General features: G+C 40.4%; 2 protein-coding genes and 1 pseudogene across 3 annotated transcripts; 1 reads left to right on the top strand and 2 right to left on the bottom strand.

Moving 5' to 3' along the window:
• Positions 1-2,094: 2,094 nt before the first annotated feature.
• Positions 2,095-4,510, top strand: ora4 (olfactory receptor class A related 4). Its single transcript, XM_086294228.1, has 2 exons — positions 2,095-2,875; positions 2,962-4,510. The coding sequence occupies exons 1-2, from the start codon at positions 2,789-2,791 to the stop codon at positions 3,820-3,822; spliced, it is 948 nt and encodes a 315-aa protein (XP_086150354.1). The 5' UTR covers positions 2,095-2,788; the 3' UTR covers positions 3,823-4,510.
• On the bottom strand, positions 4,054-7,999 carry ora3.1 (olfactory receptor class A related 3, tandem duplicate 1; annotated as a pseudogene). The gene is made up of 4 exons (XR_015129244.1): positions 7,730-7,999; positions 7,267-7,524; positions 5,519-5,755; positions 4,054-5,046 (listed from the first exon to the last, which is right to left on the bottom strand). The product of XR_015129244.1 is annotated as an olfactory receptor class A related 3, tandem duplicate 1 (transcript).
• A 1,427-nt stretch (positions 8,000-9,426) lies between these two features.
• Positions 9,427-24,723, bottom strand: LOC147330674 (von Willebrand factor A domain-containing protein 1-like). Its single transcript, XM_086292408.1, has 6 exons — positions 24,388-24,723; positions 15,502-16,041; positions 15,087-15,365; positions 14,104-14,379; positions 13,640-13,927; positions 9,427-13,530 (listed from the first exon to the last, which is right to left on the bottom strand). Exons 1-6 carry the CDS (start codon positions 24,455-24,457, stop codon positions 13,511-13,513), a joined length of 1,473 nt encoding a protein of 490 aa, XP_086148534.1. The 5' UTR covers positions 24,458-24,723; the 3' UTR covers positions 9,427-13,510.
• Between the last annotated feature and the right edge of the window lie 2,207 nt (positions 24,724-26,930).

The raw sequence follows: 26,930 nt of genomic DNA, 5'->3' as shown, positions 1-26,930 counted from the left end.
CTGAATGAGGGTGGGGGAGGTTCAATTTCGGGTAGCGTTGAGGAAGTTGCCATGTTGCAACGAGCTTAGCTTCTGTCTTGCTAGCTTGCGCTATGCTCAGTCGATCTGCACTCGACAGTGCAGCCTAGGCGGAGTAGTCGAACGCAGATCCACTGAGCGCTCAACACAGACAGCATCGTCAGAAGAAAAGTTGATAAAATAAATAAAACATTTTGTATTGTTCGATACATATGCACACCGAACCGAAAGCACTGTATCGAACGGTTCAATATGGATATGTGCACCTCTAATATATATTAGGGGTGCATAATTGCATATATTTGGTTCAAAATGAGCCAGATGTTTTCAGCTGGTGAAAGGTCTGGACTGCAGGCAGGCCCATCACCACTCTGACACTTTTACTATGAAGCCATGCTGTCTCCCATCCAGACAGAAGATGCTGTCTGGATGCATATGTTGCTCCAAACCTGTATGTACCTTTCAGCACTGATGTTGCTTTTCCTGATGTGCATTAATGCCATTTCCTCTGGCACTAATCCACATCCAGACTATCACTGCAGGATTTTGAACTGACTCTTGATAACAAGCCCAAAGCTCTCACTCCTTTTGTTTTTTAGGCCAGATGATACAATGATAGAGTTTTAACCCAGATTTGTGGATTTCTCAACATGCTCCTGAGCCCATGCAGTGATTCATGACAGAATCATCACAGTTTGTAATGCAGTGCTGCCTGAGGGCCTGAAAATCACGGGCATCCAATATTGATTTTCAGCCTTGTTCCTTGCACACAGAGATTTCTCCCAATTTTCTGAATCCGTCGATGATAATACGCTCTGCACATGACGAGATATTCAAAGTCTTCACATTATTTCCTCCTTAATGTGAGGAAATAATGTTCCTCACATTAAGGAACATTATTTCTAAATTCTTCCACAAACATTTGGCTTAAACCTCTGCCCATCTTTACTACAAAATCTGCCTCTCAAAGACTCTTTTTATGCCAAATGACATTAATGACCTGTTGCTAAGTAACCTAATTAGTTGCAGTGTGGCTCCATAGTCCTTTACGTAGTTGTTAGGCAAGCAAAAGGTTGCTGACCTGGTTCCAGTCAGAGATATAATTCCCTTTTGGCTTGAGTCAGGAAGGACATCCAGTGTAAAACACTTTGTGATAAGGGAGCGGCTCAAGAGTAGTTAGATGCAGACTGATCCTCCAGCTGTTTCTTTTTAGTAACGCATTTTCCCCCCCATCCCAATTAGGGCATCAAATTCAAGTAAGCTGAAAATTGTCACACACTAGTAAAATGTCAAAGTTTACATATTTATATGTTTTCTGTGTTCTATTATAGATAAAGTGTAGGTTAATGAGATGTGCAAATCATTACATTCTGTTTCTATTTACGTTTTACACAGCGTGCCAACTTAAGCTAACATAAGAGTGCTTTTGATTGCATCCACGTTTGTATTAAATAGCCTACAGCTAAAATTTGTTTGGTCCACGGTGTACTCGGGTTATAAAGCCACAGTCCAGCAATCTTATCATTCAGTATTTGTACTGTAATTATATACTTTGTAGTATATAATTTACTGTTGCTGGTCGCAGTTTTTGTCATATGAAAGAGCAGGAAGGCATACACTTTGCTCAGCATTAGATGACATAAAGCTGGGATATTTAATATTTAAGCACTTTGCATGTCTGTAAACTGACGAGTTTACACCGAGACTGATGACATGACACTCATGACACATCTTGTATTGATGTTCGAAACATGAGTATTAACAGGTTCTTCAAAGCAAAGTCACTGCTGCTGATTAAATGTGGTTCAAAATCACATTAATGCACTTTGCATGTGCTCATAACATGTTGTTATATCCGCTTGTGAGTTTGGACTCTGTTGATGCACGGCTATACTCTGATGCAGTCCTTCTTCTGTGAGAGTCGTAATGTTCGCTGTTGTTGAGACTGGATCTGGGAGTTTGATGAACAACCTTTTGGTTACGAACATCTGACCTCCACATAATACAAGCCCCCCCCCCCCCCCCCCCCGCCCCCCCGCCCCAAAAAGAACTTTGTGCAGTCTACAGCAATATGCAGTGTAAATACAAAACAAAACAAATACATTAGTATTTTGGAGATTCATGGGTTCTCTTATGGAAACTCTCCTGATGATAAAAAACAGAAAACAAAGCGGAAAAAAATTCCACTGCTGATTCATAATGATGATGTTCGGTTCTCAGTGTACATTTAACTAAGATGTGCTTAGCTAAGAGTAATTGAGTTTTCTCAAGAGATTAACCGGTAAATAATTAACACCAAGGGAGTGAGTGTGAATGGCTGACTAAAAGATTTTAAGTGCTGAATCACTTGAACGTTTTCTTTCTGGTGCATTTGGTCACCTGTTACTTTATTGCCCTTTAGCTAAGCTTATCATGAGACAATAAAAACAAACAGATTGCTAATCCATTGCAGAGTTATGTGCTGTGGTTAGTATGAGTAGTGACTTGCAGGTGTTCGTGTGTTGATGGGCAGCATGTTGAACTGCTCTGTGACGCATGGATAGCTGGAAAATGCGTACCTTCGTGCTCTCGCAGCGTCTAATGGTCAGATTAAATTGACCTTGAGACTGATCAGCAACATTTGTTTATGTGTGATGAATGTGTTTGTTTATCAGTGTGCGCATGTATAAAACACAATGAGAACTGTGAGGAGTAGAGCTCTTCAAGCTCACATACCAGCCTTTTGTTATAAAGAGAAGGAGAAGTACGTCGCCATGCAGAGGATGATACCATGTCAAAGGTCCTCACTGTAGAAGCGATTTTGTTTGGGGTCTTGGTGTTTTCTGGTATTTTGGGAAACATCCTGGTCATCTATGTGGTGAGAAAGCACACAGTATTTGGAGTGTGAAGTGGGCTGAATGTTTTGGTTTGAGTTGTTCTCAGTCTGTCTCGTTTTGCTATCAGGTGTTTCAGTCAGTGACTAAGACTCCACCTCGGAGACTCCCTCCTTCGGACCTTATTCTGGTGCACCTGTCCCTAGCAAACCTGCTGAGCTCACTTTTCCGCACAGTGCCTATTTTTGTGTCAGACCTGGGCTTGGATCTGTATTTGTCCTCCGGATGGTGCAGAGTCTTCATGCTGCTGTGGGTGTGGTGGCGAGCCGTGGGATGTTGGATGACCCTGACGCTGAGTGCTTTTCAGTGCACCACACTGAGACGCCAAAATGTGGCCTTTGGACCTCTTACTGTCCAGAGGGAGAGGCGGCGGCTCTGGGTTGTCCTGGGGGTGGTGTGGGGGGCGAACCTGGCTTTCTCTGTCCCTGCACTGGTATACAGCACTCATGTTAAAGGCAATGCCACAGTGGAGCTGATGGTGATCAGTTCCACCACCAGGCCTCTGCTAGGCTGCGTCTGGGAGTTTCCATCAGAAGAACAAGGCACGGTCTTCGCCTCTACTTCGCTGGCAGTGAACGAGGTGTTGCCGCTGGTGCTGATGGTTTGCACCAATGTTGCCACACTGCACGCTTTGGCCAAGCACATCCGAGCTGTTGCCTCAGGAGGGACCCACACCGAACTCGACAAACATCTGTCTAGCGAACGTAAGGCAGCTCAAGTAATCATGTCTCTGGTGTTGCTGTTTGTTGTCTGCTGGGTGCTACAGGTTGCTGCAGTAACGTACTACAACCACAACAGGGGGCACCATGCTGAAGGGCTGCTGACTGTTTCCCATTTTTCTTCTTCACTGTTTGTGGGATTCAGCCCCTTGGTGGTGGCCCTGGGACATGGAAAACTGAGGAGAAAAATCCTGAGTATGATGCTAGGGTGAGCTACAATTCTTAAATGTCACAGTAAGGGTGCCGAAAAGCAGACTAAATCCCCAACGGCTACAGGAAAGAAAAAAACAGTTTTTGTTGTTCAAAGAGAGATGAAGGTCATAAAAGTGCAAGAGAAGATTAAATAAAAATAAATTCTGAACAAGAGCACTCAGAGAAGAGCAAGGACTATACTAAAACTCTCATGTTTTATTATGTTTTTATTACAACACATTGAGGTGTGACCTTTGACTCATGACCTTAAAGCATTACATACTAAAATGGTGTCTTTATTTTATTGTCTTTACTCATATGTTTGGAGCAGAGTCGAATGAAATCTTTGGCTCCTATAAACGGTTAAATTTGGGATTTTCACATATATTCATGCGGTGTGGGATTTTGCAAAACTTTCTAGCGTCTTTGTGACATTAAATAAATAAAAAGAATGTTGTACAGCTCTCTTCAAGACCTTTCTATTTAAACTATTACTCAATATGGTTTTTTAATCATTTTTTAAGGTCATCTTTTATCTCAGGTGCTAACAATGAAGGTTGAGGTCGACTGCCAACCTAGATACTCATGTCCCTCAAGGTCTAGGATATTGTTTTGGGGCAATATTAATTTTCAATTTCACATTTGGTGTCACCTTGACATTGACCAAATTTTCATGAACTGAAGCGCAACATATTACAACATAGAAACATCCTCAATCAAAAATACACCAAAACTGTTCTTTGGAAACCTCTTCTTGGCTACAAACATACGTTTCTGAAGGTTAGCCTTGTGTTTTCCCACTCATTTAAAATTAGTGAGACAAAAAACATCACCAGAAGCCATAATGGTAATTAATGATGTTATACTGAACCAAAAACAAAATGCTTCAGCCACTGCCGTGGTACTTTTTTTCTTTCTTTTGGACCCTTTTGTCTATAATGAATACAAAAAAAAAAAATAAATAAAAAAACAATAGATCATGATTAGTGATGGCATATTAGGTGCATCTCCAGAGCTTTTGCAGAGTACCATCAGTGCACAAGTGTGGACTTGATACAAGAACGAAGCTGCCGGTGGCCGACCGCCAGAATGACAGGTGACAAGGCAATGAAGATGATGTTGGCAAAACGAGCAATGACCATCAGATAATTGGCTGAGGAGCCACGGTTGTAGTTGAAGTAGTTGACAGAGATAACACTGGTCCCCCATGAGAGGATGAAGAGTAGTATGAGGGTGAGAATCACCTGGGAAAAAAAAGCACACAATTAAAAAGAAAGCCCTTTCAGAGTTCAAGACTTTGCTGAATTTGCTGTAGTGATTTACTCTTAAACACATCCAGTCACATAGCTCATATCTAAAAAGACTGATTTACAGCTGAGCTCATCACTCTATGCAAATACAGCAAACTGAAACAAAGAGTGATGACTCAGAAGAGACTGCAAGTGGTTGCTGGAGCGATTGAAACAGGAGGCAGGGCTGCAGTGGCACTCATATGTCACAGGGAGATATGAGAGAATTTGCACCTGAAACAAACCAGCACATTGGGAGGATGCGTTTGATGACAGTGTGAATGTGCAGCTGTCCCTTCTCAAGCTGATGTCCTTTTCTTTGAGGCAATGCATTTACATTTTTTAAAAGCAACTTATTACATTTAAAAATTAATTTACACAGCTCGCTGACTCCTTCATCTACCTCCAGTGCCCCCTTCTTCCTCACCTTGGCTGCTCGTTTCTCGGCTGGCACCCGCTTTAATACCGGTGCGTCTTTCTGTGGATTCCGACCATGGGTGTAGAGGGTGTAAAGTGAGGTTAGGTTTGTAATGGCCATCAAGATTAAAGGAATCATTTCATGTATCACCAAAGATGTGGTGGCGTAGGCCAGGCCAATGGTGGAGGGAAAGTTCCACACACAGCCCAGCAGAGGGCGTGTTGTGCTGCTCACCAGCATCAATGTCTGAGGAAAGAGCAGGGAGAGCAGAGGGTGGGTCATGTGCTCAGCCAGCAAGTCAGAGAGATTATTATTTTTCTAGATCATTGATAGATTTTGGCACTCAAAGCCGATAAGCCAAGAATCTGTGAACTCGTAATACATTCTTAATTTTTTAAAATAGAGTTGAGAGAAACAAAATAGAGAAAAAGTAAATCAAGCAAATGCTTATGGCAAAACCAATGGGACAAAACATATGCAGTACTGCAATACACAGTAATACTAGAATTACTGTAGTAGTTAAAATAATACCAAATGGTCTAGTCTGAGTTTAATGATGATTATGGTTGCTGATAATGTTTTAGATGACCTCATTTTGGTTCTTGTCTCTTTTAAAATATGTAATTATTATTATGGCCCTGATGAAATCAGAGGGGTTGGAAGAACAACACATACACTATACTAGGTACACCTTATTAGAAGTCACTCAGAGACTGTGGTCCACATTGAGATGGTAACATCACACAGTTGCTGCAGATTTGTCAGCTGCACATGTGGCATTTAAAGATGCTCAGCTGATACTACAATGCCAAGGATGTGCCAAGAAATTATCCCTCACTCAGTTACACCACCATCAGCCTGACCCATGGATACAAAACAGGGTGGATCCATTTTTACATGTTATTTAAACTAACTTCTGACCCTGTCATCTGAATTCTGCAGCAGAAGTCAAAATTCATCAGATCAGTCAACATTTTTCCAATCACGTATTGTCCAATTTTGATGAGCCAGCGTTAACTGTACCCTCAGTTTCCAGTTGCTGCTGACAGTGTTGTCAGTGTTCTGCTGCTGTAGCTCATTGGCTTCAAGGTTTGACGTGTTGCCCAAAATTCTCTTCTGCATATCTCAGGTTTAACAAGTGGTTATCAAAAAAAGTCCTTTTTACAGAGAGAACTGCCGCTCACTCGGTATTTTCCTCTGTTAATTCTAGACTTGGTTTTGAAGGAAAGGCCCAGCAGATAAGCAGTTTCTGAAATACTCAGAGGAGCCCACACAACAATCATCCCCATGCTGATGCTTAGTTTAAACTTCAGAGGTCATCTGGACCTCATGTCAATGCCAAAATGATTGAAGTTGCCTATTAGATATTTGTTAATGACAAGTTAAACAGATGTACCTACTAAAATGGCAGATCTGTGTCTATGTAAAGATCTATATGACTGTTAAAATGTGAAATGCATTTATTCATTCTTTTTTTTTGTAATTAAATGATAAATACAGTGTCAAAGATTTGATAACCATATGAGTATCATCAGTACATACAAAACTATTGCATTAGTTTTGAATACAAGCTAAGTATTTTTTACTAATTGTGTAATGTAATGTTTCAGACAGTCATTGTTATACGTGTCACTTTATGTGATAGAATAACGACAGGGAAAACATTGATTGATAAAATAATTTGAAAAATTACTATTCATGATGACAAATAAAAAGAAATAGACTACTTGGAAGGTCCTTGGCAGTGCCCCTCTCACCTCTGTAGTGTTCTTGTTCCCATTAGAGGAAAATATATGAGCTGGAATCGAGTAAATAAGGTTACCAATCCAGATGAGGCCCAGGCACATCAGGAGGGTCTTAGGAGCACCCCGGGGCCCATTTGTAGCACCAGGAGCCACACGCTTCAACGTCTGGAGGTGGAACGCACTGAGGAAAAGTGTTGATCACGCATTGACTGACCGCAGCCACACCGACATTCCCATTAGCAACTGACAAAACCCTTTGGCTGTATATATCTGTAACAACATAAGAGGGGCTTAAAGGTGTAAGCGCAAGGGGCTCACAAGTTAAATCTAGATTTAATTTGGTTAATTTGATCTTTCATGCATGTTTTCTGTGTAAAACACATCATTCGGTGAAACACAACCAACATAGAGTATTGAAAAAAAAAAAGAAAGACTATGAAATGAGTGAAGAGTGAATTATGGACAATGACAATACCTGCAGTCCAAACTCTGAGATGATAAGGAGTGTGTTCCTCAGTAGTGATACCAGCAAGTTAGACATTGCCATGTTAACGATGATGATGTCCGAGTTACGTCCCCAGTTATGCTCCAAGATTATGCTCTTACCAATGACCAGAATCACAGTGGTATTGCCCAGAATTCCCATTATCACCAGGATAATGTAAAAGGCAGTTTGTGCAGGGGAAACAAAGATATGCATTCTCATCCCTGCAAGATCTTTTCTTTGGTCCGAGAGGCTGCTCATTGTTCCACAAATAAATAGACCAAGCTGTAAAGGAGTTTTAACAGCTCACGAAAAGTTCTGAAGAAATTTTCATCGTTGATTTGAATGAATATCAAGTGAAGATATATTAGTTATTATCCTCGAACAAGCTAGTAAGACGCTGGACTGTAGTTAACTGGCCTTTTGGTTGATTTTTTCAGTTTGAAGATGGAATCACCTGCGTTACTCCTCCATGGACTTACTGGAATAAAATGATCTTGCCTGTATCATTGGAGCTGTGCTCTTGTAACACAACCACTGTTCAGGCCACAGAACATTACAAAGCATCCACGATACTCGAGTCCTCGGAGAGCATGAGGTGTATATTAATGAAACACAGGAGATTAATCTACTTCCTTGCATAAACATGCTTCCCTTGCAAGTTTGCTACCATCATCCTAAGGGAAGTGAAGGCTGTTTAGCGTGTGGTCATGAAACCTACTAACAGATATTCCTAAAGAAAATCAATACTTTGCACCTTTGTTAGAATAAGTAACTTAGTGGGAATTCCTCTCTCCTTATTCAGGACACGTTGCAGTGTTCACCAGTAGAAATTTTACAGTTTCTTGGCACTCTAGGCAAAAATGCACAGAGGGTTTCTCCATTTATGTTATAAGGTTACGTTATAATGTATTTGATTCAAATCCAGGCCAAAGACTTTCTGCATGGTCTCTCTCCGCGTGCACCAGCTTTCTATTAAGGTCCAAGACAAGGCAGACATATTAGGTTAATTGGTGGTTCTAAATTGGGCCTACTTGTGAATATGAGTCGGCCTCTGTGTTAATCATGTAATGAATTGGCGACCTGTCAAGGATGTACCCCGCCTCTCACCCTGTGACAGCTGAGATAGACTCCAGCCCCATATCACTGAATTGGATTAGCAATTAAGGAAAGATAGATGGAGTATTTTTATCACCAACTGAGCGAGGCTTCCTTCTTATTTGTGTCATTAATGCTAGCAGCACCCGGCAGGGGGTATACTCATCTTTTTAAATTAGATGACAGGTTGCACTGAGTTAGCGTAACTGTAAGACAAGAAAAAAGAAAAAGTTTCTGAAATGTGAGATGTGCAACGACAAAATGCATTCTGCATTGCATCGAGGGATCAAATCAGTGCTCCAGTTAACATCTTTATCCCCTTTGTGAACGCATGAGTTACTTATTTATGAAGCAGAACATCACTTCTACTCATCCTAAATGAGTGCATTATGACAAGAGAACAGGAAGTTTCCCCATTTACTTAGTTTTCAGTATCTCAGTATCTGTAGGGCTGCGTCAGGAAGGTCATCTGGCATAAAGACTGAGCGGGTGAAAGTAGCCTCTTGATTACAGCTAATGACCACTAGATGGCGCCTTAAACAAACCACACAAATACAACACACAAGACAAAACAGCATAGTTTCTATTTATTTAATTCATTTTTTAAACAAATGTTTATTTACTCTGTACAGCATTAGTTAGTAGACAAAACTGTAAGTAAATTTAGTAGCGTTACATACAATGTCAGCACATTCAAAAAAAAAAAAAAAAAAAAAAATTCACAGTAGCCTACATATGTCTGATCAGCACCTTTGGAGGCTAAAAATACAACTATCATCTTCATAATTTACAAGTATCAAATTTAATCCCATCAGCTTTAAAAACATTTTTATATACACATCACTTATGATAACGTGGAGACACATTCAACTGTGAGATGAGTGTGTCCATCAGAGAAAGGAAAATATAAAATATTGACTGTATATCATCTGTTCGGGTAGGTAACACTTTCTGACTCATTCATGATCAGAACATGTTGAACTGGTTTGATATAATAAACCATGTAACTAAAGAAAGATGATGAAAAATGCTCTGACACATCTAATGTGTGTGTGTGTGTGTTTTTTTTTAAAATGAAATCCTAAAATGAACGGGTGATTTTGCCAAACAAAGCTACAGCCCTGTTAAAGTAACGAAACTAAACAGTTTCTGATCATCTGCCAGAGAAAGTTTTCACGGATTACAAAATTTCAGCTGAGATCACAATCCTCTACCTTTTATTTAAAATTTCTCAAACTTTATTAGAATGATTTAATATGTGTTTTAAAAAAAAAAAAATCCAAGTGCATTTGTAAATGTAGCCATCATTAAATGGTAAAATAACGCAGTAAAGTGGTTTCAAGTTTTAGCTGAGCTGTGTAAAGACTTTCACAGAAGCTCCAGTCTTGTTACCGACCTGAATTGATGCTTGCATCTTGAGTAAGGAAGAGAAAACAAAATGCATCTCAGCCTGATTATCAGGGTAGTTCAGCTGCTCAGGTCACAGATGAATGGGGCACTTAAGTTCTTCATTTCACTGCAAGCATGCTTTCACTGGCGACTTCTCCAGCTGATCATAAAAACAGATCTTGCTCCAGGCACTGTAACCAAATCTCCATTCAGATTCTACTTAAAAATAACCCAAAAAGTAACTAATTTACAAACAGAAGACTAAAATTGTTGAATATACTTTTAAGAAAAACAAGAGCTTATTTCAAATGAACAAAAGTGCACTCACTTCACTAACTATCATACTAGCTCTCAATGCTGTCGACAGTTGTGGTCAGAAGTTTACATTCACTCACTGTGGGCATGAATGCCGTGGTAGTTTTGAGCTTTGAACGATTTCTTTTAACTGCTCTTTCTCCAGGGTGGAGTGATTGTACAGCATTCATCTTTAATGACTTGACAGAACAAGAACTGGATGCTCAAGTTTGAATTTATTTAGGTTTTTCTCTAATCTGCACAGGGTCAGAAATATACATACAGATGAGTTTCTCTTCATCAGTATAAAAAGGATTGTTTGACAGCAGTCATTGGATTGACCAATACTCAGAACAATGGCAAAGACCAAGGAACTCTAAGGAGAACTGTAGATTTACAGAAGTTAGGAGGGCCTCTTGGAGCCATTTCCAAACAAATGCAGATTCCAAGATCACAAGCTCAAAAAGTTGTGCATAAGTACAAGTTATTCAGATGTGTCTCCACTTTGGGTCATCTTTCAGACGTTGGCAACCTGTCACTCTCAGAAGAGAGTAAACATGTAATGACACTGAATCTGCTGAAACATCAGCATCACTGTCCACAGGGAAACTCGTTTTACATCACCATGGACTGAGCAGTGCCAACAAAGGAAAAAAATGGAAAATTTGTAGCTTCTGATGGTTAAACGAGACAAAGTTTGAGCTATTTGGCCACAATGACAAGAGGTAAGTTTGAAGAAGTAAAGGTGAAGCTTTCAAGTATGTTGGTGGTAACATCATGCTCTGGGATGTTTTGATAGCAGTGGTACTGCAACATTACACAATGTGGATGGAATAATCAAGAAAGACAACTACCCTAAATTCACCTCCAATCAGTAGTTGGAGAGATGAAACTTGCTGTTTCAAGAGAACAATGATCCCAAACACACATTGAAAGTGGTTGTCGTTGTTTATTTTCAAGTTTCAACTTGGGTAGAAAAACAACAGAATATGAGTGAGGGTGTATGTATACTTTTGACCCTGTGTGGATTAAAGAAAATCCAAAATAATTTCAAGCTTGTGCACTCAGTTCTTGACTTTTTAAAGCCATTAAAAGGTGTATTGTGTTTAATCATTCCACCCTGGAAAAAGAACAGTTCATAGAAATGATTAAAAGTCCTAAATGAACATGACATGTATGTAAACATCTGAGCACAACTGTATGTGAGTGTGTGTACGTGAATGTATCTGTGACTGATACCTCTGACTGATATGGATAAACTCATGTGGCATGTCTGTGTAGGTTCTCAGTCAGCATGGTCATAGTAATCTAAGGAGCTTGGAAAGCAACTACAACTTAAAGGAGTCCATTTGCTTTCTTTTCAAGCTCCTTGGATTACTCATGTGCAGTGATGGGAATAACGGCGTTACAAGTAACGGCGTTACTTTTTTCAGTAACGAGTAATCTAATTACTATTCCTATCGTTACAACGCCGTTACAGTTACTAACAAGAAAATGCGGTCCGTTACTATTTTTCAACAAACAGGCAGTTGAAGCTGTGTTCAGCTTACCGCATTTTATATCAGTTGCCGAAAGTAGCTGTAAGTAATCTGGACGCTACAGCTTTAAGCAGCTGCGCGCGCTCCCGCGGACGATAATCACGATCACTGTCTACAACACCTGCAAGAGTGCTGCTGTTTGACTGAGGAAGAATAAAGTAGTCGTGGTAAGCCAATCACATGACCACTTAAAGACAAAGCAACAAGGTGATATATACCAGTTTGTAAATTGTGTTGATAGGCCACGCAAAACCAGAGTCACGATAAACAATATATACGCGGCGTTTTTTCCTCAATAGTTTCATCACGTTTACTGTCTAAGGACAGCGCTAGCAAGCGTAACAAAAAAACAAAACAAAACCGGGAAGTTTCAGGAGTGACGGCGAGAGAGAGAGAGGGGGGGAGAGAGAGAGTTTTGAGATGTGAGAGATTTGTGAAGTTTAGCGTGTTTGGAGTGTGTAGTTAATGTGTTGTCTTGTGTAGTTAGTGTGTAGTGTTGTGGATAGTTTTGTGTTGTGTGTCAGAACAATGAGGCGACTGCTGTCTCCAGGTAGAAAAAGGAGTGATACACCTGCTGCTGTCAGACCTGCAGGTATCAGGCTGTGATGTTCTCCTTTATAGTGGACAGAAATTATTGTTTTGGAGTGGCACAAATAATTTGTGTGGCATCTTATTGAATGCAGAACAGCTGATTGTTCTGTAAATAGTTTGAAATGGTTATTTAAAAAATCAAGGTAAAAAGTAAATGGATGCAAATAACTGTGTTGTTTGCAAAACTTGTGCATAGGATTTTAAAATTGACAATTTATATTTGCATTTAAAGTTCTGAAATATGATTCATTAAACATGTTTGTGGTTGTTACAGTACAAATATAACTTTTTCTACTCTGATTTTATGTTTTTTGTCTGATTTTAGATCAATTGTGTTAATACAGTATGTCAAAATGAAAACAGGACTGCAAATTTAGACACGTGAGGTTGTGCTGAAAAGAATGAGACCAAACAAGGCAAAGTAAATAGTTTTTAAAGGTAAAATGTGGAGGGAAAATCAAAAGTAGTTAAAAATGGCCAATTATACCCTGGACCCCAGAGGGTTAAACATTTTTTTAAAGTAACGCAATAGTTACTTTTCAAGTAATGAATTACTTTTAGAATATTGTAACTCAGTTACTAACTCCGTTACTTTTTTTGAAGTAGTAACTAGTAACTATAATTAATTACTTTTTCATAGTAACTTGCCCAACACTGCTGATGTGGCATATTGTCTTCCCGCATTGCCTGGAAAAAAGATTTAAGTACGTGGCATGTGTATTTGTTCATCTTTGTTGGTGGTGGAGTTGTTGAAAAAACCTTTTCCTCACACTAGAATTAATTTCAAGATGAAATATTTGCATCCAACTTATTTAGTGCTTGAGTGGTTTGCTTTGGCTGCCTGATTGGTTTAGACTGGTTGTTAACCCCACTGTCTGGAATCTATCAGAGAAAAGAGACAGAAAAACATAAATTTGCACTTCCTTTAACCTTCTGCATGACCACAATTGCAGAGGGAAACATGCAAGTGGTGATAATTAGCCCAGCTAACCTCTGTGAGTCGTGGCAGTGCAGCACAGCCCGTCTCCTCGGCCCGAGCTGTAGATGGGGGACACACACACTCGACTGTTTGGTGCAAGATGGGTGAGCTGCGTTGAACGGGAGCTAGGAGGTAGGTACATTGAAGAGGTGGTGCTGTGGGGGTTTTCTGTCTCCCATTTGATCCAGTAGCCTCTTAATCCTCCCTGACTGGCTTGCCACTTTACTTGCATCTCCTCCACCCCCAAGTCCCGTCGTTTTACTGGTTCCAGCTGAAGGTCAATCAGAGCAGGCAGAGCTTCTGTAAGAGGGAACAGAGGCAAAGATTTAAGCAGCCTGGTAATAAGTAAGGCTGATACAGAATCTACAAATAGCAATTATTTAAAAACAACAAAAGAGCCTTTAAGTATCAACTTCTAAATGTCAGCTTCCAGTGCAGACATGGGACTGAACTGGAAGAAGAAGGAATATCAGTACCTGCCAGTGTGCAGGCTCTCACAGACATAGCTCTTTCTTTTCCATCCACCTGCAGAGCAGTGACTGTAACCAGGTACTGAGTGCCCGGCTCCAGGCCGGTCAGTAAGGTTGAATTTTTATGCCTGGGTAAGGTCACAGTGCGGACATGTGAACTGGGAATAGCTCCGTACTCCACTGTGTATTGCTGTACCCGAGCCAGCTGCAGAGGACCCCAGCTTACACGGATCTGATGAGGACCATGATCTGACAGGTGGACCACTGCTGGGCTTAAAACATCTGAGGAGTGCACAAGAAGAAGGGACACACACAGCAGCAGGTGAGAAGATGGCTTTCAGGATTCAATTTTAACTTTTGGTGCTAAAACACTGGTAGTATCAGTTTTAACTTCCTGTAGAAACCCTAGCATGCTTCAAACTGCAACTGAATGAGTAAAATGGGGTATTGTAATATACTGGGCTTAAACGCTGTTTATAAGGTTGGGGAAACCTGCAGTCTGCTGAGACTGAAGAAGTCACTTGGATGAGTGACGAAACATTTCTCCAACTGAAAACACTACGTCCAGATGAACAGAATCAACTTTTGGAGAGTTCAAATGCCACATATTGACCAAGTCCTTTGGCTTTTGACGATGGGTTTCTTGTAAGGCACTATATAAATCTTATTTATTATTATAAAAATTCATCTTCAGAGCTGCAAACTTCAAAAATACAGCAGTAAATAGCTTCAGACTTGCATGGAAACCTAAATAAAAGCAACATAATAACATCTGAAATCTGAATAAAAACCATTTAACAATTACTCTGTGAACATTGTCTAAGTAAGATTATGAGAAAAGAGCCAAAGCTCCTTAACTGGTGCCTTTGGTGAAAGATATGCCAGTGATTTCTACCAAGCTCTTCAATTATTTTTCATTTTAGGGAAGCATCACTGTATTATAGAATCACATGCATTAAAAGAGAATTTTCCCATTAAATGTTTTTTACCAGGAAAAGTAGTGAAGGTTACGGTGAGTGTATTAAACACTGCCTGGTTGGACTCTGGGCGGAGGGACGCTGTGTAGGTCGTGTCAGGCTGCAGATTTTTCAGCTCTGCCCTGCTGGAGTCTCCCGTTAAAGTACGTCTAATCTCACGACCTGGTTTGCTCACAGACTTATACCAGAGTTCATAATAACTACTGTTTTCACTCAGAACAGGGCGCCACTGCAACACAGCGCTGTGGGAGGTCAAATCAACCACACGCAGCCGTTCAGCACGAATGATTTCTACAGATGAGATAAGAGAGGGGAGGCAGGCATTAAACACGAAACTGGAGAAAATAATTCTGGAATTGAACGTCATTAACCATCTGCTGAGTCTACAATAGACCGCATACTGCATTTCAAACACACAAATGCACACCTATCATGGCCTTCCTCAGGTCCTCTGTGATGATGTCAATGTTGTCTATGTCCACAGAGTATAAGTGAGAGTCCAGCGGAGGTGTCACCACACGTTTTAGCACCTGGTAGTTCCCATGTACAGTTGACACTATTAACACGGAGACTCCCCGCATCTTCAGCTCTGACATTGGTCTGTCCACGTCACCAGGCTGCACTCCGTCAGTCAGCCACAGGAGAATCTTTGGCACTTTCACATCCGTCTCCGTCAGCAGCTCGTGGGCAACGCCGAGCGCCGCCTCAGTGTTGGTGTCTCCTTTCAGCTGCCTGATGCCCTGCATGGCCGACTGCAGACTCTCCTGATTGCTGTGGACGTCGAGGCCGAACTCCAGGTGAGGGTCGGTGCCCACCTGCAGCAACCCCACTCTCACGTGCCCACGGCCCAGTGAAAATGGACGCAGCAAGTCGGCGGCGAAGAACAACAGACGAGAGAATTCATAGTTTGCTATACTTCCCGAGGAGTCCAGCAAAAGGAGAATGTCCCCCTCACAGCAGTTCAGCACTACACAGAAGAGGAGGAAAACTGGAAGGTTATTTTCAACATGTGGCAATGATCCTCCATCATAGAGAATTCAAACAAGTAGTAGCTGTATCATATTTAGTTATTTGGTTCATTAACTAAACCTGATGCACTTCCTTCACCATTTATTTATGTTCTTACCTGTTTAAATTTGTTATGCTGCTTTCCTGGGTATTCATTTTGTGTGCTCTACTCCTTCTTTCTTAGATAATCAGTGCCTTTATCCCTCGAGTCATCCTCTGCTTCCCTGCTTTGTGTCTTTTGTTGATTTTTACTTTTGCTTGTAGAATCATCACAGTTAACTGAAGTGTTTTTTAAGTTTTGGACTACATTTCCCATGTGTACATTTGGATCTTCTTGTGAATGCACTCAACAGAGCCATGAGAGCAAGCTTGTTAAGGAAAATATATTATAGGCATTATATTATCAATAAGACTGTTTAATTAAACATCGCACAGAAGTGCATAACACTATGTTTGTGTTACCTGAATCAAAACTGAATCAAAATCCTTCCCATATTTTATAGAAATATTTATAGCTCTAGTTTTCATCTTTACTAATCAAGTGTTTCGGTTTTTAGCTCCAATATGTTCATTAGCTGGTTGTTTTTGTGTGTCTCTGCTGCATCGATGAATGCCACAGAGAGCAGTGATGGCGAATCTAATTAGTTAAGGCCTGTAAACAACAAATCTCTAAAGTTAAAGACAACATAATCAAAGCGTCACGGATGATAAATGTGTGCGGGTTCTTTATTACATCTAACACCTCACATTTCATTAAACGCAACATGCCGACTTCAACTCATCGAGATATCAAGGAATCAATTGACTGTCAGCTCAAAATATTAAACACAGCTGAGGCTGATGGCACAGACTCAGCTTTGAGTCTGAGGCAAGAAGAAGAAAGCATTACCTCAGGGTTTCAAACAATTTGACAAATTTTATGCCAATGATTCCAGTAGTTGTTAAGCTACTTTAAATCGAAGTGATCTAGTTTTTCTTAGGAACTGCCAGTTTTAATTTTTTTTTTTTAAGTACATCTACTTTTCAGCTTTCTTTGGGGATCATCTAATTGAAAATACAATTTTATACCTGTGAAACTGGGTCATTTTTTAAATTTTTCATAAATGCATCTAAAGTAACACAAATAAATTCTGTTTACGTGACAGGCTGCTAGTATCAAAGAGCCTAAAGATATTGTTTAAAATGGGTTCTTTACTAAGTTGTCTGTTATGTGTAGACAACACTGGTTGACCTCAAGTTAGGAGTATTTTTAATGCTTTAATGATTCATAGGTCACACTGTTTATTAGGTTAACATGCAAACAAAAACATTCCTCTGAAAATAGTCAGAATCACAAAAGGAAGAAAATGAACCTTCATTCCTTGAAATATTTATTCAGAAAACAGTGACAGAAGGGACGTAAAACCGTTTCTCTGCTTCTCCTGGAATCTTTTCAGACAAATCTGAGATGGTCAAATGGGAAGCATTTGATGAAATGACATGAAATGACACTATATTTAAAAAAAATATTAGCAATAAAAGCAATATTAGCATAATTTGTGCAGGTTGAATGACAGCTCAGGCAGATAAATTTTTAGTTTTAATATAAAATGTTCCAAAAAATTGTGTCTTAAAAGGTTGGCTCTTCCTCCTGAGAGAAAGTTTAAAATCTTGGCAGTGACAAATGACGCCATCATGACTCTATTAGTGTCAAATAAAAAAGCGACACTGCTTTCATGTAACCCATACAAAGCAGATCGTATCATTGTCACAGGTGCAGTTACTGTCCGCGGGGAGGCATTGATATAAAGTATGACATGGAGTTGGCGTATATGAGGTGTCTTATTTCATGCATAACTGAGAACAATCCTCTCTGCTGCTTCCAACACACGTCAGAAAAAACATTTCACCTAGAACACTTCAGGTGCAGCGATCGCAGAGGATTTATAATAGCAAGGAACCAACAGGATTGGTCACAGAAGGAGATTTATTATATGAAAGTGGAGATGGGTTTACACTGCAGATAAATCAGGGGAAAAAAGAGGAGAAGAAGAAGAACCAATGCGGTGAGAAAAAGGGAATATACATCCAGTTTCTATAGGATCTCTCGACTTGGACAAACACATATTGGTTGCTTTGCTTCTGAGAAGCAATTGTGGCGAATTTTGTCATCAAACAGGTGTCTTACTGGGATAATTTTAAACAAGAAAAAAAAATCAATCCTAACTACAAGCACCATCCTGCCTGCATCCAGTTAATGATTGAGCCACTTATCTGCTCTGACAAACTATTGTGCTCTCTCTGCATGTGATTTCTCCTAAATTCATGCCTGTGGTTCACAAAATGCTCTATATTTGTAATATATCACATCTGTTGCAAATAGACTGACATTGGTTCTTAGCACAGTTTGGACAGAAGGTGATTCTACCCAAATAGAGTTAAGTCTATTTATCCCTCATATATCTGAGGTTTGTTAATGAAACAGTAATAACTTTTAGAGGGAAGGGCAGAAACTTTGATAAAGTGAAAGCACTGTGACAAATGTACACTGTGTCAGAAGGGAGAAGTCATAAGGATGGAAAAAAAGACCAAAAGTGAGACAGAAAGATGAGGGGAGATTGGACTTGCTTGTTGAGATGTACAGAAGTTGTACATCTCGGTGCATTCCTCAGAGGAGAAATGCATGCAAATGTGTGTGAGAGATTTGAGCGAATCATCTGTCATATAATTGGCTTCGAGCTGTGCCGGTGCCATATGCCATGACGCGGTGCTGCACGGATCAGTGACAGATATGCTCCCTGTGAGTCCAACAGACAGATGGCACAGTACCCGGTTCATGTCAGAGAAGAATCAACAAAGGCTACTTTCTAAACTCATCATGATCTAAAATATTTTACACACTATTCGTGCAATGCTCTTCAGCTTTTCAGGCAGTAAACGAAAAACCTCATTTTGATTAAAACTTGCTCTCATTCCATGTTTGCTTTCCAGATCTCAAACACAGCTAATCAGGTCAAATATTTACTTTTAATTAGATGTAGCCATCTGTAAGGACCACAGCTTTGACTATGTCCTTGTCAACATTGAGCACACTTGCAATCTGCCTGTATGCCATGACTTTTTGCAGCCCTCACGGTCTTCATGTGTACCATGAGCGTCCGCTTCCTGTCATTCCACACGGTCATGCGAAGGTACGTCACACCGTGTGAGTCGCTTGATACAGTGGGAAACTTTTGTTGCATGGCCCAAGCAAGAAAACCCCCCCAAAACAAACAAACAAACAAAAAAAAACAACAAAACAAAACAGATAGTGTCGCACAACGCATGCCAGTAGACCCTGTGCACGAGAAAATGCTAGCTTCCTGGTTTGAGACCGGATGTAGGGTTGTACATTTCCGGTAGCTTTACTTTGCGGTCAATCGCTACTGCGAAGATATACTCCAAAATCATGTCCAAAACTCGAAAACGGAAAGATCGCGTTAAGTTACAAAGAGCAGAAGGTGGGAACACTCACCACTGTTGTGTCATAAAAAAAAATCTAATGATCAATTTTGACGTTTAAGGAGTTTAGATCGATCAGTTGTTTACATCGCTCAACACAAGCAGAACTGCATTACAGAATCAGAAGACACATTGTCCACATTCAGAAGCACATCTCTGTATAGTGACTGGTCTTATGATTTAAATAGGCAAATGTTCAGCATTCAAACTACAGGTGAACAATAGTCAAACCAGATGTTTCCCCCGTTATGTCGATATCAGCTAGTCAAGTACACACCTACACAGCATGTTAACAAACCGTGAAAAAAAGCCACACAAAAAATGAATGATTGCTGGTAAGGGTTTCTATGCATTAGTATTTACGAAGGGTATGTTGTGACTTACCTTCAAAATTACAGCGGTCCCTCGCTAATAACGTGGTTCACCTTTCACCTGCTGTTTCGCAGATTTTTTAGTGCACGTTTGCATGCTTATTTTTTTTACATCACATTGTGTCCTGCTTCCTGATCGCTGCAGACGATCTCCTCCGTGACGTCTCTCCTGTACAGTACAGAATCGCTGCATCGATCGCTAGCAGTGTGACTCTGAAGTGCAGTACTGTATGTCCGCGAAACGTTTTGCACCGTCAAAAAATAAAATTGGCTACTTGATTTCACCTATCGCTGGTTATTTTTAGAACATAACACCCGCGATAAACGAGGGACAGCTGTTTATAGATACTGAGAAATATAAAATTTGAATACCTTTTCTCTTTTGCTCTGAGGCGCGGGGGAAAAATATCGACAAGTCGATGAACATCATTTACAGATATATTGGGTAAATGCCCAAGACATATATAGAAATGTAAATCGCCGCTTGATTCATTCATTTGCTAAACTTGTTTTGGACCGTAAACAAGGCGCGAATAGGACACCGGAAATAAAGCTCCCCACAGGAGTTTCTTAAGGCTCCAGCCTACATGCCTACGCAACCATCTGGCAACCACTGGTCAGGAGGGAAAAAATTGTAACACTTGAGTGATTGCTTCAAGTTGATGGTGTTCAACAGAAAAGTGATTGCTGAAGTCCCAATCGCACAGACCTGTTAACCAGTCAGTGACCCCCTGGCAACCACCTGTTGCTAGGGAACAATATGTATTCTCTAACCAGTTGGAAAAAAGCTTGCTTGTAATTGCTTTGATTGCTAGCATAGTGCTGCGGTCACAGTCTGAATGGAAACCGTTGACAGCTCTGAGCTGAAGGGAGACTGGAGGCGCTTTGCCTTCAAAATAAAAGTTCCACATTTTGAAAAATGCTGGGTGTAGCACTGAAGCACAGCTTTTGCTTTGAAGGTGAAGTGTCTCCATTTTCCTTTACCATGATGTATTACCTCTGGGGTAGTAGTTAGCAAATAATTGCAGGAAAACATGGAAAAACTACTGGCAACATGGTAATCTGCTGGCAACCAAAGCAATATCTTGGTGGGTTTTTGGTGTAGCACTTTTTTCTTCTCTTTTTTTTTTTTACAATCAATTTCAATGAGAACCTCCAGGAACCACTTTCCCTGTAGTTGGGGAAAACACTGTAATATGGCGAACAGCTTGTGAGCAACGTGGACATGACATCACGCACGCACGCACGCACGCATGCACGCACACGATGATTCTTACCACTCCCATATTTGTGGTTCAAATGCAGTAAGAGCCTCCAGTTTGTTTGACTGGCCTGCTGTAATGACTTGAAATGGAGAGAAAACACTGACAAGTTTGGTTCTGTGGCAACAGACATCTGTAATGGAACGTCAAAAAAATGGTGGTGGAGGAGGTGCGTCGACAGGAGGAAACAGTAAGACATGCCAGAGCTGTAGCGCCGGCCGAGCAGGGTCGCTGGATGGATTGGGAGTGTGTGGAAAAGAGGAAACTCACATGGAGTGAAATCTGGGGAATGGAGTCTAATAGACTTTTTTTTTTTGGAAAGGACAGGCAGAGGACAGAGGCTGCAAGATCAAGGAGCGCCCATTGGAAGTGGGGTGCAGGGGCTTTGTTAACAATGCAACAGCAAAACTGCTTAGAGAGATTGGAATCAGAGGACAGGCGCAACAGCAGGCTATAAGAGAACTAGCTAACACTGCTGAGAGGACCAGTCACCGGCTATGGCTAAAGAGGGCTGACATCACTTGGGCAGCTAAGGCAGCCAGCTAACCGTGAGACACACGCCCAGGATTGATCAACCTGTGGTGGGCCTGCCTCAGTAGAGGGTGACAAAAGGGTAGAAAACCTAACACTAAAAATTTTGCTGGTTGACCCCAGGTCCTCTTGGGAGCCGTGCAGTTAACCTCATGGTAGTGAAACCTAAAGGAGGAATGAAAGAGAAAAAAGAAATGGAAAAATGTTCCGCTCTTCTCCCTTCTGCTTCTTCCCTTTTCTGGGAGGCAGTGGGGAGGTCGAGCGTACAGCCCGATCCGGCGGGGAGGTGTGGGACGCCAGATCAGGTGCCCCCCCCCCCTTCCGGCTCTCCTCTCTGCTCTGCTCTCTCCTATCTTGTCTCTTTTGTCCTCTCTCTATCATCTTTTCTATACCTTTGAATAAGTGAGGTTCCATAAATATTAAAGAGGTAAGTATTACTTCTCAGTTGTAGTGAATTGATAGAAGAAAATAAATTGTAGAAAACTAAACAGAAGAAAGTAGTAAAGAAATAAAAAATTAACATAAACCATTGACACACTCTGGGGCCTGATCAACCCTGGCACGGCCTCCTTGGATGAGGGTGTCTAGTCATAATGGCCGAAACACCTGATGAATCCAAGGTCCACTACTGATGATGTCTCCTAAATTGTAATATGATAATCTAGATCAGATCTCTAATCCCTAAAGCTAACCAAGGAAGGTAAACGGTAAAAATGGCAGATTAGCTTGGGTAAAAAACAAAACACCCTGTGAAGCTGAGGCACACAACAATGCGTCCCCCTGGTAAAGTTTCTGGGCTGCCTTTCCTCATAACAGCCATCCCTCAAGACTTTCTCGATTCGAAGCAATGCCGTATCAGGGATTGTAGCATCTAGTCCTTTTACTGAATGAATTAAGAAGCTCACCACCTTGAGCACAGAAGCCCTGCCCAACTGTTTGCAATAGGCAGACAATCAGAAGAAAGCTGCCTTGAGGGGAGGGGCTTGTTTCAGTGGTGTGTTTGTCAGCAACTTTATCTTCAACAGTGATTGGAGCAGCCAAATTTGGCAGAAAGGTATATTTAGGAAGGTTTTTGTGAATATCAGATGTTGTGATGTCCTCACACTGCTTAGCAACCACTTAGCAACATGCAACAATGACGCATTCTTAGCATTTACGAACCTATAACGTCTCACTAAAGCATTGTATCGCTTTTATTTCCCAACAATAACATAAAGCAGAGTTATGCACAATATATTATGATACTAATATGTTGCCTGGCAACCATTTAATAACAGGCTAAAATGATCTGTTTTTAGCCTCCATGCACCTACAATGCCTTAAGAAAGCCTCATCTTAATTTCACAGCTATTAAAAAAAATCTTTTTTATCCACAAAAGTTTAATTATAAATGCCTAGCAACCACCTAGCAACGGGTTAAAATGGCCCATTTTAGTACCTCAACAACCTATACATCTACTTTTCTCAGTGTGATGGCCAACAGCACAATCAGGCTAAATATTCCTAAAGCACAGACATGTACTAATATTATACTGATTATGTTGAACTATAAGAACATGGAGTTTACCCGTTTGTTTGACTTTGTTTTTTTCTTTACAGTTTTATGAATGTGTTTGTTTGATTTACCATTTTTCCAACTGTTATTTTTCTTTAACTTTGTCTAAAGTTTGGATTTATTGGCTGCAGCTCAGGAGTCAGACAGACTCTTTCCAGCAGCATCAGAAGTGCAGCAGAAAGGAAAAGCTCCAAAACCCATCAATTTTTAAAAACGCCCACACTTTTCCTGGCTCTATAGAGCGGCCAGTCAAGACACTTAAAGCTTGCATTAGTTTCTTCAACATGGCTGACATCCACGTTGGCTGGTGTCATACATTTCCATTGCTTGGTGAATTTAAATATCACTAAAAATAATAATTTGTTCCACAGCAAGGCTCAAAAACAACTTTAGTCCAGTTAAAGCCACCTGGACTTCATCAAGGGGAAAAGCCCCTTATCAGAATCACATTATTGGTTACATCAGTGCATCTTATTTCATTTGAAAGCCTTTAACTTATCTATAGGTGTACAAATACAATATGTATGTCTCAACTATGATGGAGAGCAAGCACTTAGTACTATTACACTGAATGTTTTGAGTACTAAAAGTTTTTTAGTTGATTAAAGGTTTCCTAAAAAAAAAAATAAAACTCTGTTCTTTATAGTGACATTGCAGACAGCCTTTAGAAACCGTTATGATTATTATAGATAATTATACTGATTATATCGTTTTTCTTTACGGGCTCCTAAATTAAAAAGTAATAAAACATTGTTATGCAATAAACCACTAAATTCCCTGGGACACGCCATCCGTGTGACAGCTTGTTCAAACCAGACTGCATGTGGAAATGATTCCTGGTCTGCTACTCATGAAATGCCTGCGAAACAACTCAACACACATTAAAACAAAACATTGAACTCATTGTAAGAATTTTTTAAAACGCGCTTTCCGCCCACAATTCGATTTTTTAAAAAGTTATGTTTTCCTATTCTGGATCTAAAATGCCACTGCCAGCTTTCAGCTTGTGGATTATACCTGCGTGCTGCTGTTTATCTTTCACTCGGCGTCATACCTTCCCATCGTCTCTATCGTATCGGTGTGGTATCCCGAAGTCAGCGACTCACCTGTGGCAGGTACAGCAATCAGTTGTAACGTCACCCAGAAAAAAACGTAGTGAAGAAAAACGCTCTTCATCCTTCCCGATCGACCTCAAAATACATGAATGTGTTTAGAAACAGCACGGGCAGGTGAAATAACAGACTCGGGATCTGGTTACAGCGCCTTCCGTGCTCCTTCGGTCTGCGGAGGTGTGTGCAGCTCTCACGGCTGAAAGCTTCAGCGATCACCTGCGTCATGCGCACTCCTGTCTCAGGACAAGGTGTCGGACATCGTATCTCCTTAGCAGAGAAACGCTTACTTTAGACTATTCTTCCACCAGCTGCAGAGCAGTGAAATTAAGCCTTAGGTTTTTTTTCTGGACTTTGGTCTTTTATAGCTTTCATAACCAGGTCCAAAGGTCATCACGTATTCTGGTATAGTCCAAATCAGCAGCCATGTCCTGAAATGCTAATCATAAGCATTTTCTTGTGTCCGCGCTGGTTGCAAGAAAATGCGCTCACCTGTTTTCTCTGCAAATTAACAAACGCTGGATGATGTGATCTACAGTTTATTTGTCTTTTTTTTGTTAGCCCCCTTAGCTGACCACAAAATTGAACTCCACTTTCAGAGACAGAAAGACCGTGACGGGATCATAAGAAAATTAAAGCGAAGGCCAGTTCACATGTTTCTCTCAGATAAGTTTCCTGCCCCCCGTGTGTGAATGTGTACCCTTGTAACCAGATAAGGATCAATAAATGGAAAGCACCGGCTGAATGTGGCCTGTTGAGACACTGCCCTGTGTGAGCACGCTGCCAGGATGAAGCTGCTGTAGAGAAATAGCTCAAACATGACAATATTAATTCCTATGTGGTGGGTGGAATCCAAAGACGGAAAGATAATGTTTTAAAGAGGAAACATTTTTATTCTGTCTCGATACATACTGTATGGATGTGTGTGTGTGTGAGAGAGAGAGGGAAATTGCTATTTATATATAACCATGACGTGAACCATGTCCTCGAAAGTGCAGTTTCGTGGTGTCTGTCAGTCTCTGGGATGGAAATGTGTGCCTGAGTAGGCTACTTCCGGTTTAAGCGTCACAGCATCCCAAGTTAAGCTTGATTTAGACTTCTGCAGGAGATCTACGTCCCAACTTACGTAGTAACCGGAAATTCTTTTTATCCCTACATCCCTCTCACACCATTCATGTTGTTATGGCATGCATCAACCTGATGTGTAGTTGTGTCGGAACTCATAAGTGATGTCACTCCCAGGTTATCTGGTTTCAGAAAAAGCTCAGCAATGTAGACCCATTCTAGCAGTATAGCATGATACTTATTTTGTTTTGCTTCTGCTTGATCAAACTACTTTCATTAGGTTATGTATTGGCTATGTATTGTTAATTTGAAAGGCTATAATCATGAGATGTCTAGATCAGACTACAGCACTTTGCGCAATCACTCATGACAATCCATTTTTAACAAAATAACAAATTTTTGCCACTCTGCAATTTTTACACTTTGCAAAGTCACCCAGTGGGACCTTTGGTGTAGTACATGTTTGACATCACTGGATTAAACAATAATTCAATTATAGTTAATAAGGCTAAGAGGCACTGGCAGGCAGACTTTAATATTGTTGGACAGACACATGTTGAATAAAACATCTTTTATTTTTTGTCATATGCTTATGTCCCAGGTGTAAGTTTTTTGTTTTTGTATGTTGGTTTTTTTTTTTCTTAAAGGTGAAGCAGTTGCGACCCATTGTGCTGTAACCTTTTGTTATATCCTTTCTCCTACTCCCCCCTTTGGCAGCTTTGACATTGTCTATAGAGAATCTATAGAGCTCATCTTTGAAAAGCAAATATGTTTGGTATAACAGTGCATTCAGATAATAATTTTGAGCAAATGCTTCCTCACAGGCAAATTGAGGGGGAAAAAGTTGATATCACAACAATAGAACATAGCTAGCTAAACTTCCAAAAGATTATACAGATACACGTGCTGTCAGATATCAATTATACAATAAGAAATCTTAATGGCCGATTAGCATCTTGCATGTGTATATGCCATTAATCAGACATCACATCTACCTTTTTACTCCTGTAAAAAAAATGAAAATGAAAAACAATTCCACAGGTCAGAACAACATAAGCACACATGTAAATATCCTTCAAGAATTTATACAGTTTCCCCCAAACAATCAATTGTATAAACCGCTAGTGCAAATAACATGGCAATTTTTAAAAATGACTTTCAAGAAGGGTTACTGCTCACTTACGTAGAAAACAAGTGAAAACAAATAATTTCCTTTAAAGAAGCACTCGGTAACTCTAAACCCCAAATGTTTGAAGTCTGACTCAAAAATGTGAATTTCTTTTGCAGCTATGTAATGTTACTCTTGTCTAAATTTTCTCTGGCTCTCCTCCCCACTCATTTCATGTTAAATATTTGAGGCCACAATGTATGAAGCTGGAAATCCAGTGTGACTCCACACTCTTGAACTCACCAGACCCTTCCTAATTGAATTCAAACATTACACACACACACACACACACACACACACGCACGGT

This window comes from Aulonocara sp. 'chitande type north' Nkhata Bay, linkage group LG5, assembly GCF_057382095.1.
Source record: "Aulonocara sp. 'chitande type north' Nkhata Bay isolate Kocher_YH1m ecotype deep benthic linkage group LG5, A_spYH_male_GT1.1, whole genome shotgun sequence".
Classification (NCBI taxonomy): Eukaryota; Metazoa; Chordata; class Actinopteri; order Cichliformes; family Cichlidae; genus Aulonocara; species Aulonocara sp. 'chitande type north' Nkhata Bay.
Note: the sequence above shows the minus strand (reverse complement) of the source record. Positions and strands in the feature narration are given on the sequence as shown.